The sequence below is a fragment of the Pinus tabuliformis genome, chromosome 2_1, assembly GCF_031772625.1.
Source record: "Pinus tabuliformis cultivar Carrire ecotype Pingquan chromosome 2_1, CPIR1, whole genome shotgun sequence".
In the NCBI taxonomy this organism is placed as follows: Eukaryota; Viridiplantae; Streptophyta; class Pinopsida; order Pinales; family Pinaceae; genus Pinus; species Pinus tabuliformis.
The window spans coordinates 130,591,874-130,604,616 of record NC_142299.1 but is presented as its reverse complement, the minus strand read 5'-3'; the positions used below and the strand labels follow the sequence as shown (position 1 = coordinate 130,604,616).

At 37.6% G+C, this 12,743-nt stretch overlaps 1 protein-coding gene across 1 annotated transcript; it reads left to right on the top strand.

The window, feature by feature from the left end:
• Nucleotides 1–9,670: 9,670 nt before the first annotated feature.
• LOC149199117 (geraniol 8-hydroxylase-like) lies at nucleotides 9,671–12,122 on the top strand. Its single transcript, XM_089399365.1, has 2 exons — nucleotides 9,671–10,605; nucleotides 11,209–12,122. The coding sequence occupies exons 1-2, from the start codon at nucleotides 9,709–9,711 to the stop codon at nucleotides 11,845–11,847; spliced, it is 1,536 nt and encodes a 511-aa protein (XP_089255491.1). The 5' UTR covers nucleotides 9,671–9,708; the 3' UTR covers nucleotides 11,848–12,122.
• The last annotated feature ends 621 nt before the right edge of the window (nucleotides 12,123–12,743 follow it).

Genomic DNA, 12,743 nt, shown 5'->3' with positions numbered 1-12,743 from the left:
GCACCCTCTTCCTCTGTCACCTGACAAGCTGCCTTTTCAATCTGTGTGGAGGCCATCTGAGCAGGCATCAGAATATCAAGACTAAGATGATCAGTATCAACCTTGGGCTTTGAATTATGGTTTGCCTCAGAGTTCAGCAGGCAACTTTGAGGGATTGTCACTTGAGCAGACAGAGGGAAAAATGATGATGGGGAGCTTTCCTTTCCCTTTTGATCATATGTTGGGGATAATAGCAGGCTGGTCAAGTTGCAGATCTGCATAGTCATTGGAAGATGGGTTGGCTTTAGGCTCAAATTCTTAGAGGATGAAGGGGTCTGTTGCTGGTTGCTTCTGTTGATAAGCTTGTTGTTCTGCAGATACAACAAACTCATGAGTAGTGCCTTTGGATAATGCTTATTCATATGCAGATTTGGTTAAGAAAGGGGCACTGCCCTTGTCTTCGAAACCATGGGCTTCCTTCCCCTCTTTAGGTTTCTCTTCTTTCATGACTATATTCTGAAAAAGGGTCTTCACCCTTTTATCCTCATTTGCATCTTGATTTCTCTACAAAATCTGCAGCTGATCCTTTGCTCCTTTATATGGATTTGTCTCTGGAAGAGTAAAGGAACAAGGAACACCTACTTCTTGAGAATACTGCTAAGCCTCTAATCTGGAAGCTTCAGAGGCCAATAGCTCTATCATCCTGGTCAATTTATCGATCTTAGGATCATAGGATGATGAGGACTCACCCCCCTGTCTTCTCCTTTCAGCATCTCCTTTGAGCCTCTCTGCAGCTAAAATGTTTGCTTCTACTTCAAAGGCTGCATTTTGCATATCAGCCAAAGAAGCACATCTTCTTTCTCTTAACAACAAGAAAAACAAAGAATCAAAGGCATTGGCATAAGTAATCATAGCAGAAGTAGGGGTAGGATTTATTTCACATGGTATTCTGCTGTACATATGGTTGAATCTCTTGTTGAAATCATACAATAGCTCACCATCTTCTCTCTGTAAGTTCCCAAATTCAGTATGATAATAGAGCAGATCTTTATTATTCCCCCAGTGCTTTAGGAACACATCATCTAAAACCTCAATGTCTGCAATAGACTTAGGGGATAATTCTCTAAACCATTTTCTAGCTTCTCCCTCAAGGCTTTGGACAAAGACCCTCATCCACACTTCCTCTTCATTGATATCCAGGTTATCAGCATAACTATAAAAGGCCTCAAGGTGCTCTTCAACTGTCACTCCTTCTATACCAGTAAAAATAGGCATATATTCTTGATAATCTCTTGCAGGCATGGCATTCAAAGGGATAGGCAAGACCAAAGGTCCATACCTAGCAGCAACTATTATTTCTATCTTTGTAAGAGCATATTGGCCTGCCATGACTGAGGTATATGAAGGGATACTGGTAGAATGAGTGGTATGAATCAATGAAAAGGATGACAGAGACAGAGGAATATGATGGATAGCATGGATGCTTTTTTGGACTGAGATCCGAAAAGGGAAATGAATGACTAAGGAGCTTTATGAATCTTTGAAGGTGACTTCTTCACTAGTAGAGATACATGGGAATTCTAAGGCTTACCTGGTCCTGATGCTCCTTTCCACGAAATTTTCTTCTGCTTAACGATCTTCTTAGGGTCAAGCACTGGTTCATCTGGTGATTTATGAAGATTTCTCTAAGCATGCTTCACAAACTGAGCCAGAACTGCAATGTGGAGTCGCCAAAGGTTGGTCTTCCTCCAGTAGAGTTGCCAGATAGATGATTACAACCAGAAATGTGCCAAGAACTTGTCTATCATCAAATTCTAGAACTGTTTCATTATCCCAGGGAAGCTGAGCTTCAATTTCCTCTCCCCAGCAGCACCACCAATTAATGTTATCACCCCAAGAAACTCTCCTATGTTGTATCTCGGAGATGCTCGGGAACATTACAAAACTCAACAAAATGTTGGAAATGGATGAATGGAAGGGATGATGGTTGTCCAAGCCAGATAACGACTTCTACTATGCTTAACCCCAGACATGGGTGAACACCCCCAAACTACAAGGCTTTAGACCACCAATTACTCACAGTTTGAGGATTAGGTGAACATGGAGAATACTGACCACACCAGCAGATGCACAAGACCATGTGATGGCCAGCTGCAACCAGTAAAGAGGTCTGCAAATCTATTTCCTAATGCACAGACAGGATGACACCTCTCTGGCATTGAGTAAACAGAAACCTGCATAGCACTTTCAATGATACATACTAGATTCTAACACAGAGGTGGGATGACAGACCCTCTAATGCTAACATCAAGGGCACATTAAAAATACATAACAGGCACAGCCTAGAACAATGAAGAAGTGGACAAGTGAGCAATTAACAACAAAAGAAGTTTGTATTAGCTGAAAGTGAAGACCAGACGCTGCAGGTATCATAGTAGTTACAGCCTCCAGAAGTTGAACCTTACATCAAAACTACAACCATCAACCCTATTACATTCTCTCTTCTAGATATATATAGAGTTTGTTTACAAAGATATGCTGTTGTGCTATGTGTGGAGGGGTCATAATGGACCACCAACCACCTTAACTCTCTGATGGAGTCTCTGCTACAATATGCTTGCTTTAATGAACAAATTAACCTTTTCTGCTATTGAGTGGTCCTTCTCTGAGTAGGTGGAGTGTTGATTGAAAGAAGCTCCATAACTGATTAATGCTTTGATCTTCTCGAGGCCATCCTTTTTCTTCTCGACCATCCTCTTCCTTAGATACAGTTGTTGAGGATTTATTACGCAGAGTGCTGGATTCTGGCCTTCTTCCTCCTTCGGGTACACTGGACAGGCTATGGACATAGGCAGTATGGCGGAGGCATGGTGGAGAAAGATCAACCAGTGATATGTGTGAATTGACGACGGAGAGCACTTGTTAAGGAGTATCAGGAGGTACGAAATGATCGGATAGTCGTGGGCCATCGGATCGCAGTCGGGCAGATCCAAAGGCGATCGGGCGCGAAAGGTGTGCGAAGATTAACGGCCAGGGAACAGTGGTTTTGCAGGCAGGCGGTATTTAAACCCGTGCGATGCAATAGAACTGCAACGCGTGGCTTCCGCAACGGGCGGGAAACTGCTTTCCCTGCGTTAACGAGCAGGTAGCTCAAGCGAGCGGGGCTTGCGACTAGCGTTCGATCGCATGACAGATGGTTGGATGTCGGGGAACGTGCACGAGGTTTAATGTGCAGGGGGAAAAGGCAGAGACCGTTAGATTGGGATGCGGCAGATCGACGGCTGCAATTAAGGTAGAGGGTTATGTGGGTGATTTGCGATAGTGATTAAGGGAAAAGGGCTTATAGCGCTTTTTAGCGAATGCGCGCGATTACATGGGTCTAAGGGTTTCAATGCCCAGAGGCTTAAGAAAATGAATTTATGTGGTTTTAAATGGGAGCAAAGGAGAAAAAGATGGGAACAGGCAAGGAATGGAGAAGTTCTATTAAAGAAAATGGAGATAGCGGAGCAGGTGTATAAGAAAATTGAAGGGGGAGGGAGGAAAAGAGTGCTGCGATCTACCTTTTCTGCATAAACACATGGTCGAGCTGATTTTTGGTCATCCAAATGCTAAAGGCTGTAGCAGAGCTAATAGGCCCCACTCTCTGTTTGGGCTTCTGAATCCACTTGAAGGTTCGTTGCAATCCACGTGAGTGTTAATGCTCTCCATGGTGATGCCTGAGTAGAAAGGTATGATTTGATTTTTATATAAAGCCTCATTTGATTTTTATATCAAGCCAAGCCATACATTGGAGGTTATTTTCCTATGGAGTAAATTGGAGAAATAAGTGACCAAGTAAAAGACGTGAATTTGGTATCACATTTTTTATTTTTATTTATTTATTTTTATTTTGGAGAGAAAATCGCTGATGGGTTAATGGAGACATAAGGAGTTAAAATATTTATGGTGAAATTTTTGGTTTTTTCTATTGGTGAAAATGATTTTTATTAGTTATTTTTGGTGAAGAGAGTTAAAAATTAAATAAAAAGGTGTTGGGTGTTTTTTTGGGTGAAAGAATTTATTTGAAAGTTGTTTTTTGGGAGCGTAAATTGTGTTGGGTGAAAAGGAGAAATAAGAAGGATTTATAATTGGCTTTATTATTTTATTTGAAGTGATATTTTTTTTAGATCCGGTGCATTTGGTTTTGGATCTAGTGAATTTGGCTGTAGATTTGGTTGAAATTTTTTGATTGGAGAAAGTTTTTTGTCATTATGTCAATTTTTTTGGCTGAAACTTATTTGAATGAGTCCACAAGACTTGACAGAGAAAATTATGCAAATTGGAAATTCAAGGTATTAACAATTTTAGAGGGAAATAATTTGTGGCCAATAGTGAGTGGGGAAGAGCCCAAAGCCACTGCTACTGCAACCATTCTAGATTGGGAAAAAATGGAAACAAAAGAAAAGGTCTTGTTACGAATCTCCATTAAGGACAACATCATTCATCAAATTAGGGATTGTAAAAATCCAAAGAAACATGGCATGTTCTCAAAAGCTTGTATGAAAATTTAATACCAACCATATTTTGTTCTTGAAGACGAAGCTTTTGTCAAGTAAAATGGAGGCCAATGAAAGTATAAGCAATTTCACTTCCCATGTCAAAGAGCTAAGTGATAAGTTAGGAGATTAGTGAAAAGGTCCAATACTGACTTGGTCACCATCACATTAAATGACTTAGTGCAAGATTATCAAATTTTTGTTTCAAGTCTTTCAGCTAGAGAGAAGCCTCCCACTTTTGATGAGTTGAGAGGTATTCTTCTACAAGAGGAAGAGGATGAAGAACTTAAATGTGGGCCGAAATAGTTCAAATTTGGCATTGGTAGCCAAGGGTAAGAAACCATACAAAGGAAAGCCATGGGACAAAAGAAAAGGAGGAAAGTTTCAAGCAAAGCAGAAAGGTATGGCACAATCTAAATTTCTAGTTCATGATAAGGTAAATGATGATGATGTCAAAATAGAAGCAAGTGTTTAACGTGAACATGAATAGGTAAAACAATAGGTGCAAGAATAGGTACAGGTTCAAGATCATGAAGCATCTAGCAACCATGACACTCCAAGAAGAGGACAAGAGACTCCACAAAGCATAAAGAAGGATGAAAGCAGTAAAACTCCAAGGAGGACATCACATCAAATTCAGACACCTATAAGGTATAAAGGATATGCATTGATGTCTCATGTAATGAATTTTGTAGAACCTTCAAGTTATGAAGAAGCTAAAGAATGAGAGATGCAATGGATGAGGAATACAACTCTATAATGAAGATGACACATGGGAATTAACAAAATTGCCCAAAGATAAAGTTGCCATAGGATGAAAATGGTTGTTTAACCCAAATTTTAATGACGATAGAAGTATTGATTGAGTCGAGAGGCTTATTCTACAATCCAGTATGAGGGACATGTGTAAGTATATCACGTCCTCAAAAAAATAAAAAAATAAAATGAAAAATCGCTCATGTCAGCTAAACAAAAATTAAATAACCTTATAAATAAGCAATTAAAAATCTATAAATACAACAATTAACTCAGTTGTTGATATTTCACTTTCACTCTTCAAGTAATAAATACAATATTTCGATGTCTATCTTAAATAATATGATTTTATATAACTTTAGAGAGAAAATAATTAAAATAGAAATAAAAAAATATTTCTCTTATAAATCTATTTCTATAACACACTGTAAATCGAAAATCAATGTCGATTATAATAAAAAGAAAAAAAAATATATGCTATGCATTTTTAATTAGTTGTCCATATGACCTAATATCATGTAAAGTAATTGGAAGTAAAAAAACATGTGAGTAAGATGTTTAAACCTTATGCTTTTCAAAAATATTTTAATATGTGATATCAACTTTATATATAGAAAAAAACGTTAAAAAATATATATTTTAATGTCGTATAGAATAAAATATCCATGTGAGTTATGAATAAAATATTTTAATATGATTAATATAAAATGGCACAATACACATGTTATGTAATCTCTATAACATTCAAAAATGCAATTTAAACAGTGAAAAATTACACATTGTTTTATTGTATTCTAAAATAAATTTGCAACAAAATAAATTTGATCCTTCTTAGCTCATGTTAGATCCGTGCTTTAGATGGATATATGCTAGTAAGTATAAAGTTGGATTGGTTGCAAAAGGCTATTCACAAAAATAAGGCATTGATTATGAAGATACTTTTTCACCTGTAGCTAAACTGAATACAATTAGAATCATGATTGCATTAGCTACAAAACAAAATTGGAAAATGCATTAGTTAGATGTCAAATTTGCTTTCTTGAATGGTGAATTAAAAGAAAAAGTTTATTTGGTTTAGCCTCAAGGGTTTGTAAAGCAGGGATGAGAGCATCTTGGTTGCATGTTAAAGAAATCTTTATATGGTTTCAAACAAGCACCGAGATCTTGGTATGTGAAAACCTATTCATTTTTTTATGAAAAAAGGTTTTGTGAGAAGCAAAAGTGATCCGAACTTGTACATTAAGAAAGATGAAGATGGGAATATTGCCTTGATATCTTTATATGTTGATGATATGATAATAATAGGTCGTGCATTCAACTTGATTGAAGAAATTAAAATTCAGTTGTCACGGGTATTTGAAATGAAGGATTTTGGTGAATTACATTATTATTTGGGTCTTGAGATTTGGAGGGAATCTCGTAAGACAATCATCACACAAAGAAAATATGCAAAGATAATCCTTGAAAGATTCCATATGTTGGAATGAAAACCAGTGTCTACTCCTTTAGAACAAAATGTCAAGTTGTACAATGATGATGGATCTAAAGAAGTGAATGGAACTTTGTATCATCAATTGGTGGGAAGTTTGAACAAACTCACCACTACCAGGCCACATATAGTATATTTTGTCAGCATCCTTAGTCAATTTATGGCTAAGCCTTCTGAAAGCCATTGGAAAGTAGCAAAGAAAGTCCTTCGATATCTAAAGGGAACACTTTATTTTGGTATTTTGTATATTGATGAATATGATATTGAGTTGGCAGGTTTTTCTGATTTGGATTGGGCTGGAAATCCTGATGATAGAAGACAAACCTCTATATATGCAGTCAATTTAGGATTGGGGATCATATCATGGAGTAGCAAGAAATAACCGATTGTTTTTTTTTATCATCCACAAAAGAAGAATAAAAGGCCTTGACCAATGCAACTTGTGAAGGTATTTGGTTAAGGAGGATTCTTGAAGATGTTAAAGAAAAGAAAAGAGGACCAACAAGTATCAAATGTGACAACTAAAGTTCTATTAAGTTGGAAAATAATCTAATTCATCTTTCTATAACAAAACATATTGAAGTCTAGCATCATTTCGTAAGGGAAAATATACAATCCAATGAGATTCATTTAGTCTATTATAATACAAGCAAAAATGTAGTTGACATCTTTACCAAACCTCTTGGAAAGGTAAACTTTGGAATATCCAGACAACAACCAGGAATTGTTGAAAATCCATTTCTCCATTAAGGGGGGATGTTGGAATAATGCCAAAATGATGATTCCAGATAGAGTTAATGAGTTGTGACCCCATAGTTAGTGTTTGAATCTATCTGTCATGAGTTGTGTCTTCGTTTGGGTTGTGAGTTGGTAATCCGAATTATTTGGATCTAGATTGTCCTAGAGCTTGTATATGTGTGCCTACATAATGTACTAACGTACTGGTTGTCCAAGCAGTTTGATCAATGAGATTTGGTTTTATTATTTTGCATCGGGAAAATTGGTTCTTATCCCCCCCATCCAAGTTGTTCAATTCCCCTGGGGTGACATGATGATCATAAATGTTTTTGTAATGACTAGGTACATATGAATATTGTTGTATTCACCCCCACTCTTTCCCTCCAACTAAGAGAGAGGATGATTGGACATTTATCCCTACTTTACCATCAATCTAATAATTATTGATAATTAAATTAAAATCTTAGAACTCTTATTCCAAAATAAACACACACACACACACACACACACACACACACACACACACACACACACATATATATATATATAATTATGATTTTTTTAAAACCATGGTGAATGAGTAACTCTTTGCAAGAGTTGAATTCATCCATAGGGTTGAATCACATATAGCAAGAGCTACTAGAGGGGGATGGAGGATCCTACTCCTTGAGCCTTATCACAATTGGCCAAAGATGTCTTTGTGGGATTTGAAAGCTGGTGGAGGGGATAACATCCCATTGTGCCACAACCAAGCCAAACATTAAACTGTGTATAAGAACCCCTTATATCTATATATATATATATATATATATATATATATATATATATTCTAATTGGGTAGAAAAATTGGCTTGGGAGTTAGCCAATTTAAAACCATTCAATTTTGCACCTCGTTTTTAAATTGACCAACGTTTAAATTCTGCTAAAAATAAATTCTAATTTGAGATCTCTAGCCTTTGTTCCAAATTGCATGTGTCTTAGGATGATAAATAAATCCCTTAAACAAGAAGATACATTGGATGGATACAAGCTAGAATAATGTCATATAAAAGAGCATATGCCTCTACTAAATTGTTGGAAAAAACTACTAGTTACGTTTAGATTATGCTAAAAATAGATTCTAATTTGAGATTTCTCGCCTTTGTTCCAGGTTGAACTTGTCTTAGGATGATAAAGGAATCGCTTAAATAAGAGAATATATTGAATAGATACAAGCTAGAATAATGTCATATAAAAGAGCATATGCCTCTACTAAATTGTTAGAAAAAACTACTAGTTACTATAAATATTATCCTTTCATTATTCTTTTGGAACCAAAAACTACACCCTACATGTGACTCCCATTTAAAAATAAATAAATTTGATCTATTTATATACGCACAAAAAACACAATCTTAATTGTTAAACCTAGTCAAATTACAATATTCATTCATAATTATATACTTTAAACAAAATTACACATTAAATAATAATAATAATTTATTTTCTTCCATTTGTATTACGCTTCTATTGATTTTATGCTCTTTTGTGTGCTTTTTCTTTGGTTATTACATACTTTTCCCATTATAGGTTTATAAGTGATCACGTGATTTCTGCAGTGTGCCTAACGTAGGGGAGCAGTGATGCTTATCCAGCGATGTTCTCATATATCACGTTTTTCTATGTCATGTATATTTTTACTATCACATAATCCACTTAACAATTGGAATATTGTCAATGCATTTGAAGGTGTGAAATTATCTAACAATGGCGCATTATTACGCTAGCTAAACAGACAACAATTTTGAACCGCTAGTTGATTTGACTAATTCCAGACAAGTTAGTAGCACAACCCAATCAAGAATGAAAACAACGATCGAAGTTGATGAGATGAGTCTAATGAAGTTACTGGGCATGCTTTAGATGTAAGGTCAATTGTTGCTGTGTCAATACTGGAATGTGAAGATAATGGTAGAGCATGATGGTTTAGATGTAACGTCCACAGTTGCTTTGTGTCATCAGTTAACTGTAAAAGATGATGGTAGAGCTGGTAGTAGCATTTCAGTAACATTTAAGTAATTCATGGTGAAGTAACAATACCAATTTTTTAAACTTATCACAGGGTTAAATATACACTCTCTTTATATATATTTGTTTGTCTATGTTCAATTGCTTTATTGTGATTTTTCTGCTCCCAACCTAGTGTTGTGTTTTTTGGATTACTCTAGAGAAATGGATATTGGAGTTAGTGGTTTCTGGTGTTGTGTAACGATTTTTATTATATTATTGTTGATTTTAAAGCTGCTCATATCGTGGAGGGCAGCCAAACTACTGCCTCCAGGGCCTCCAGGATGGCCCATTGTTGGGAATCTCTTCCAGCTTGGGGAGAAGCCCCACGAGTCTCTGTATCACCTTGCTGCGAAATACGGTCCGCTAATGGCCCTTCGGCTCGGAATGCAAACAACAGTTGTGGCTTCATCCCCGGCCATGGCCAAGGAAATTTTGAAGACCCATGATCAAGTCTTTGCAGGACGCACAATCCTAGAAGCAGCCAAGTTCCTCTTCTATAGCAATTTTTCGTTGGTATGGATCGACTGCGGGCCTCGTTGGCGCATGCTCCGAAAATTCTGCAACACCGAGCTGTTCAGTGTCAAGAGACTGGAGGCCTTGCAACAACTCAGAAAAGATCAGGTCTTTTCCACCATTCAATCCATTTTTGAGGATTCTAGGAAACGGAAGAGTGTGAATGTCGGACACACTGTGTTTGTTACGAGTCTGAATCTGTTGGGCAATTTGATTTTTTCCCAAAACATGTTCGGCCGGGACTCTCAAGAAGCCAAAGAATTCAGAGAAACGGTCACCATATTAATGGGAATTGCAGGAAAGCCGAACCTCATTGACTTTTTTCCTTTTCTGCGAATCTTGGATCCTCAGGGCATCAACCGCGATGCAGCCAAATATAATAGCATTGTATTTGGGCTGTTGGATAGATTCATAGAGGCTCGCCTCCACAGTAGAAGAGAGGGCATAAGCGGTGCCCAGGCAAAAGACTTTCTAGACGTTTTGCTTGAGTACAGAAGCGAGAGCGGACAGACATTCACAAAGAGAGACATTATTCCCTTTTTGTTTGTAAGTCTATTATAGTGTTTTTTATTTATGTGTAAGTCTATTATAATGTTTTTTTTAATTTACAGTGAGAAAATTTATTATAATTTAGTTGTTATTGGAGAGATATCTATGGGTTCAAGAAGGATTGATTTAAGGAAATCACCTCACTTGGAATTATATTGGTCGTTCATAAGCTTTGGCTCCTATCAGACCTGTTTAGTTTTTAACTGTCAACTTATATTTTTAAGGAAAACCACCCCACTTGCAATTATACTAGTGATTCATAAGCTCACTCCAATCAGACCAGTTTAGTTCTTTAAACCTATTTATTTAAGGAAAACCACCCCACTTACAATTATATTAGTAATTCATAAACTTCCACTCCAGTCAGAAACTTCTAGATTAACTGATAATCTGTTTCTTTATGTCCCAAAAAAAAAACTGAATTCCACCTATTTCCTTATTTCTAAAAATCTAAAAAAGACTGAATCTTAGCCCAGCCCAGAATAAACAATTTTAAGACCTAGTTCACTAAAGAGATTTAAGACCTAGCTCACTAAAGAGATTTTTTTTGGGTTTTTCTTATTATAAGAATTTAGGTTTGTTGTGACGAATGATGTGCAGGACATGTTCTTAGCGGGTAGTGACACGACCAGTTCAACTATCGAATGGGCAATCGCGGAGACCATTCGCAATCCTCGGATAATGAAGAAAGCTCAGGCAGAATTGGACGAAGTAATCGGGAAAGACAGAAGATTTGAGGAAAGTGACATAGATCGCCTACCTTATCTACACGCTCTGGTGAGAGAAGTGTTTCGTTTGCACCCGCCAACGCCTATGATGATCCCTCACAGAGCAGAGATCAGTTGTGAAGTGGCAGGATACATGATACCCAAGAATACTAAGGTGCTGGTAAATGCATGGGCAATAGGAAGAGATCCAACCATCTGGAATGAGCCCTTCGAGTTCAAGCCTGAGAGATTTATGGAGTGTGACATAGAATATAAGGGGCAAAACTTTGAACTGATTCCATTCGGAGCAGGAAGGAGAATTTGTCCTGGGCTTCCCTTGGCTCATAGGATGGTCCATCTGGTTACAGCCTCTCTCCTCCATTCCTTCAACTGGTCTCTCCCGGATGGCACCACACCAGGCGACATGGACATGACTGAAAAGTTCGGAATCACACTGCAGAAGGCTTTGCCATTAATCGCAGTTCCTTCACCGCGATTGCGCTCTCATCTCTTTAACGATCGGCAACACTAATAGACTTCTTAATTTCTATGAAGTTTGGTATAATTTCTTCAACCTGCAGTTCCTGAATTTGAAGAGAAACCATTGCATGGCATTGTCGGGAGTTCATAACTGTAGATCATAAGAACTCCGTCAGTTGGGGATATATACATAACCTTGCATAAGCGACAGTGGCTTTGTGTAAATAAGGAAATTCGATCTACCAGTTTGTATAAATAAAAAATAGCAGGGCAACATTGTTGTTCTCATTGTGTAGCCCTATCATTGTCAGCAACCATTTTCTTAATAAAATATAATAAAAAATATGTTCAGCTACAAATTCAGGAAACAACCATGTTGATGGTAATTAGATGCCTAGCTTAACGCAATTTAAGGAAGAAAAAGTTGGGTGCTTCACCTCCAAGATGGTATTGAAAGAAACATTTAAGCCGGCGACGTTTAAATATTGTAGGGTAGAGTTAAAAAAATATTAATTTAAAAATAAATATTATGGCTCGGAAGAAATAATTACTAAGGTAATGATAATTTTATTAGACATTTAATTTAATATTTAGTGATTGCTTTAACTTCTACAAGAGTGGAATGCGTTTGAAATGCTCGATATGTCTATGTCTAAGAGACAATGGTTTCCGATTGTTGGATTGAGCTCTGCACGCATCCCTCTGGTCATGGCTGCCTCCTGACCGTCCCGCTACCCCGCGCCTGGCAGCCCCGCTGCTAGGCTCTGCGCCCCCCTGCTGCTGGGCCTCCTGCCCCCGTGACCCCCCGCTCTGTGTTCTTTCCAGCTCCCAGGGCCCCTGCCCTCTCTCCTTCAGCGCTTTCTGCCCCGGGTCCTGCTCCTCTTGCGCCTTCGCGCCTAGCAGCGCTGCTGCTAGGGCGCTCCCTTTCTTTGGTTCTTTGAGAAGGCC

Excerpts from the sequence above, each read along its gene's own strand:
- LOC149199117 (XM_089399365.1), top strand. The coding sequence starts at position 9,709 with ATGGATATTGGAGTTAGTGGTTTCTGGTGTTGTGTAACGATTTTTATT. Across the intron at positions 10,606-11,208 it reads ACATTATTCCCTTTTTGTTT|GACATGTTCTTAGCGGGTAG; the intron begins GTAAGTCTATTA and ends AATGATGTGCAG.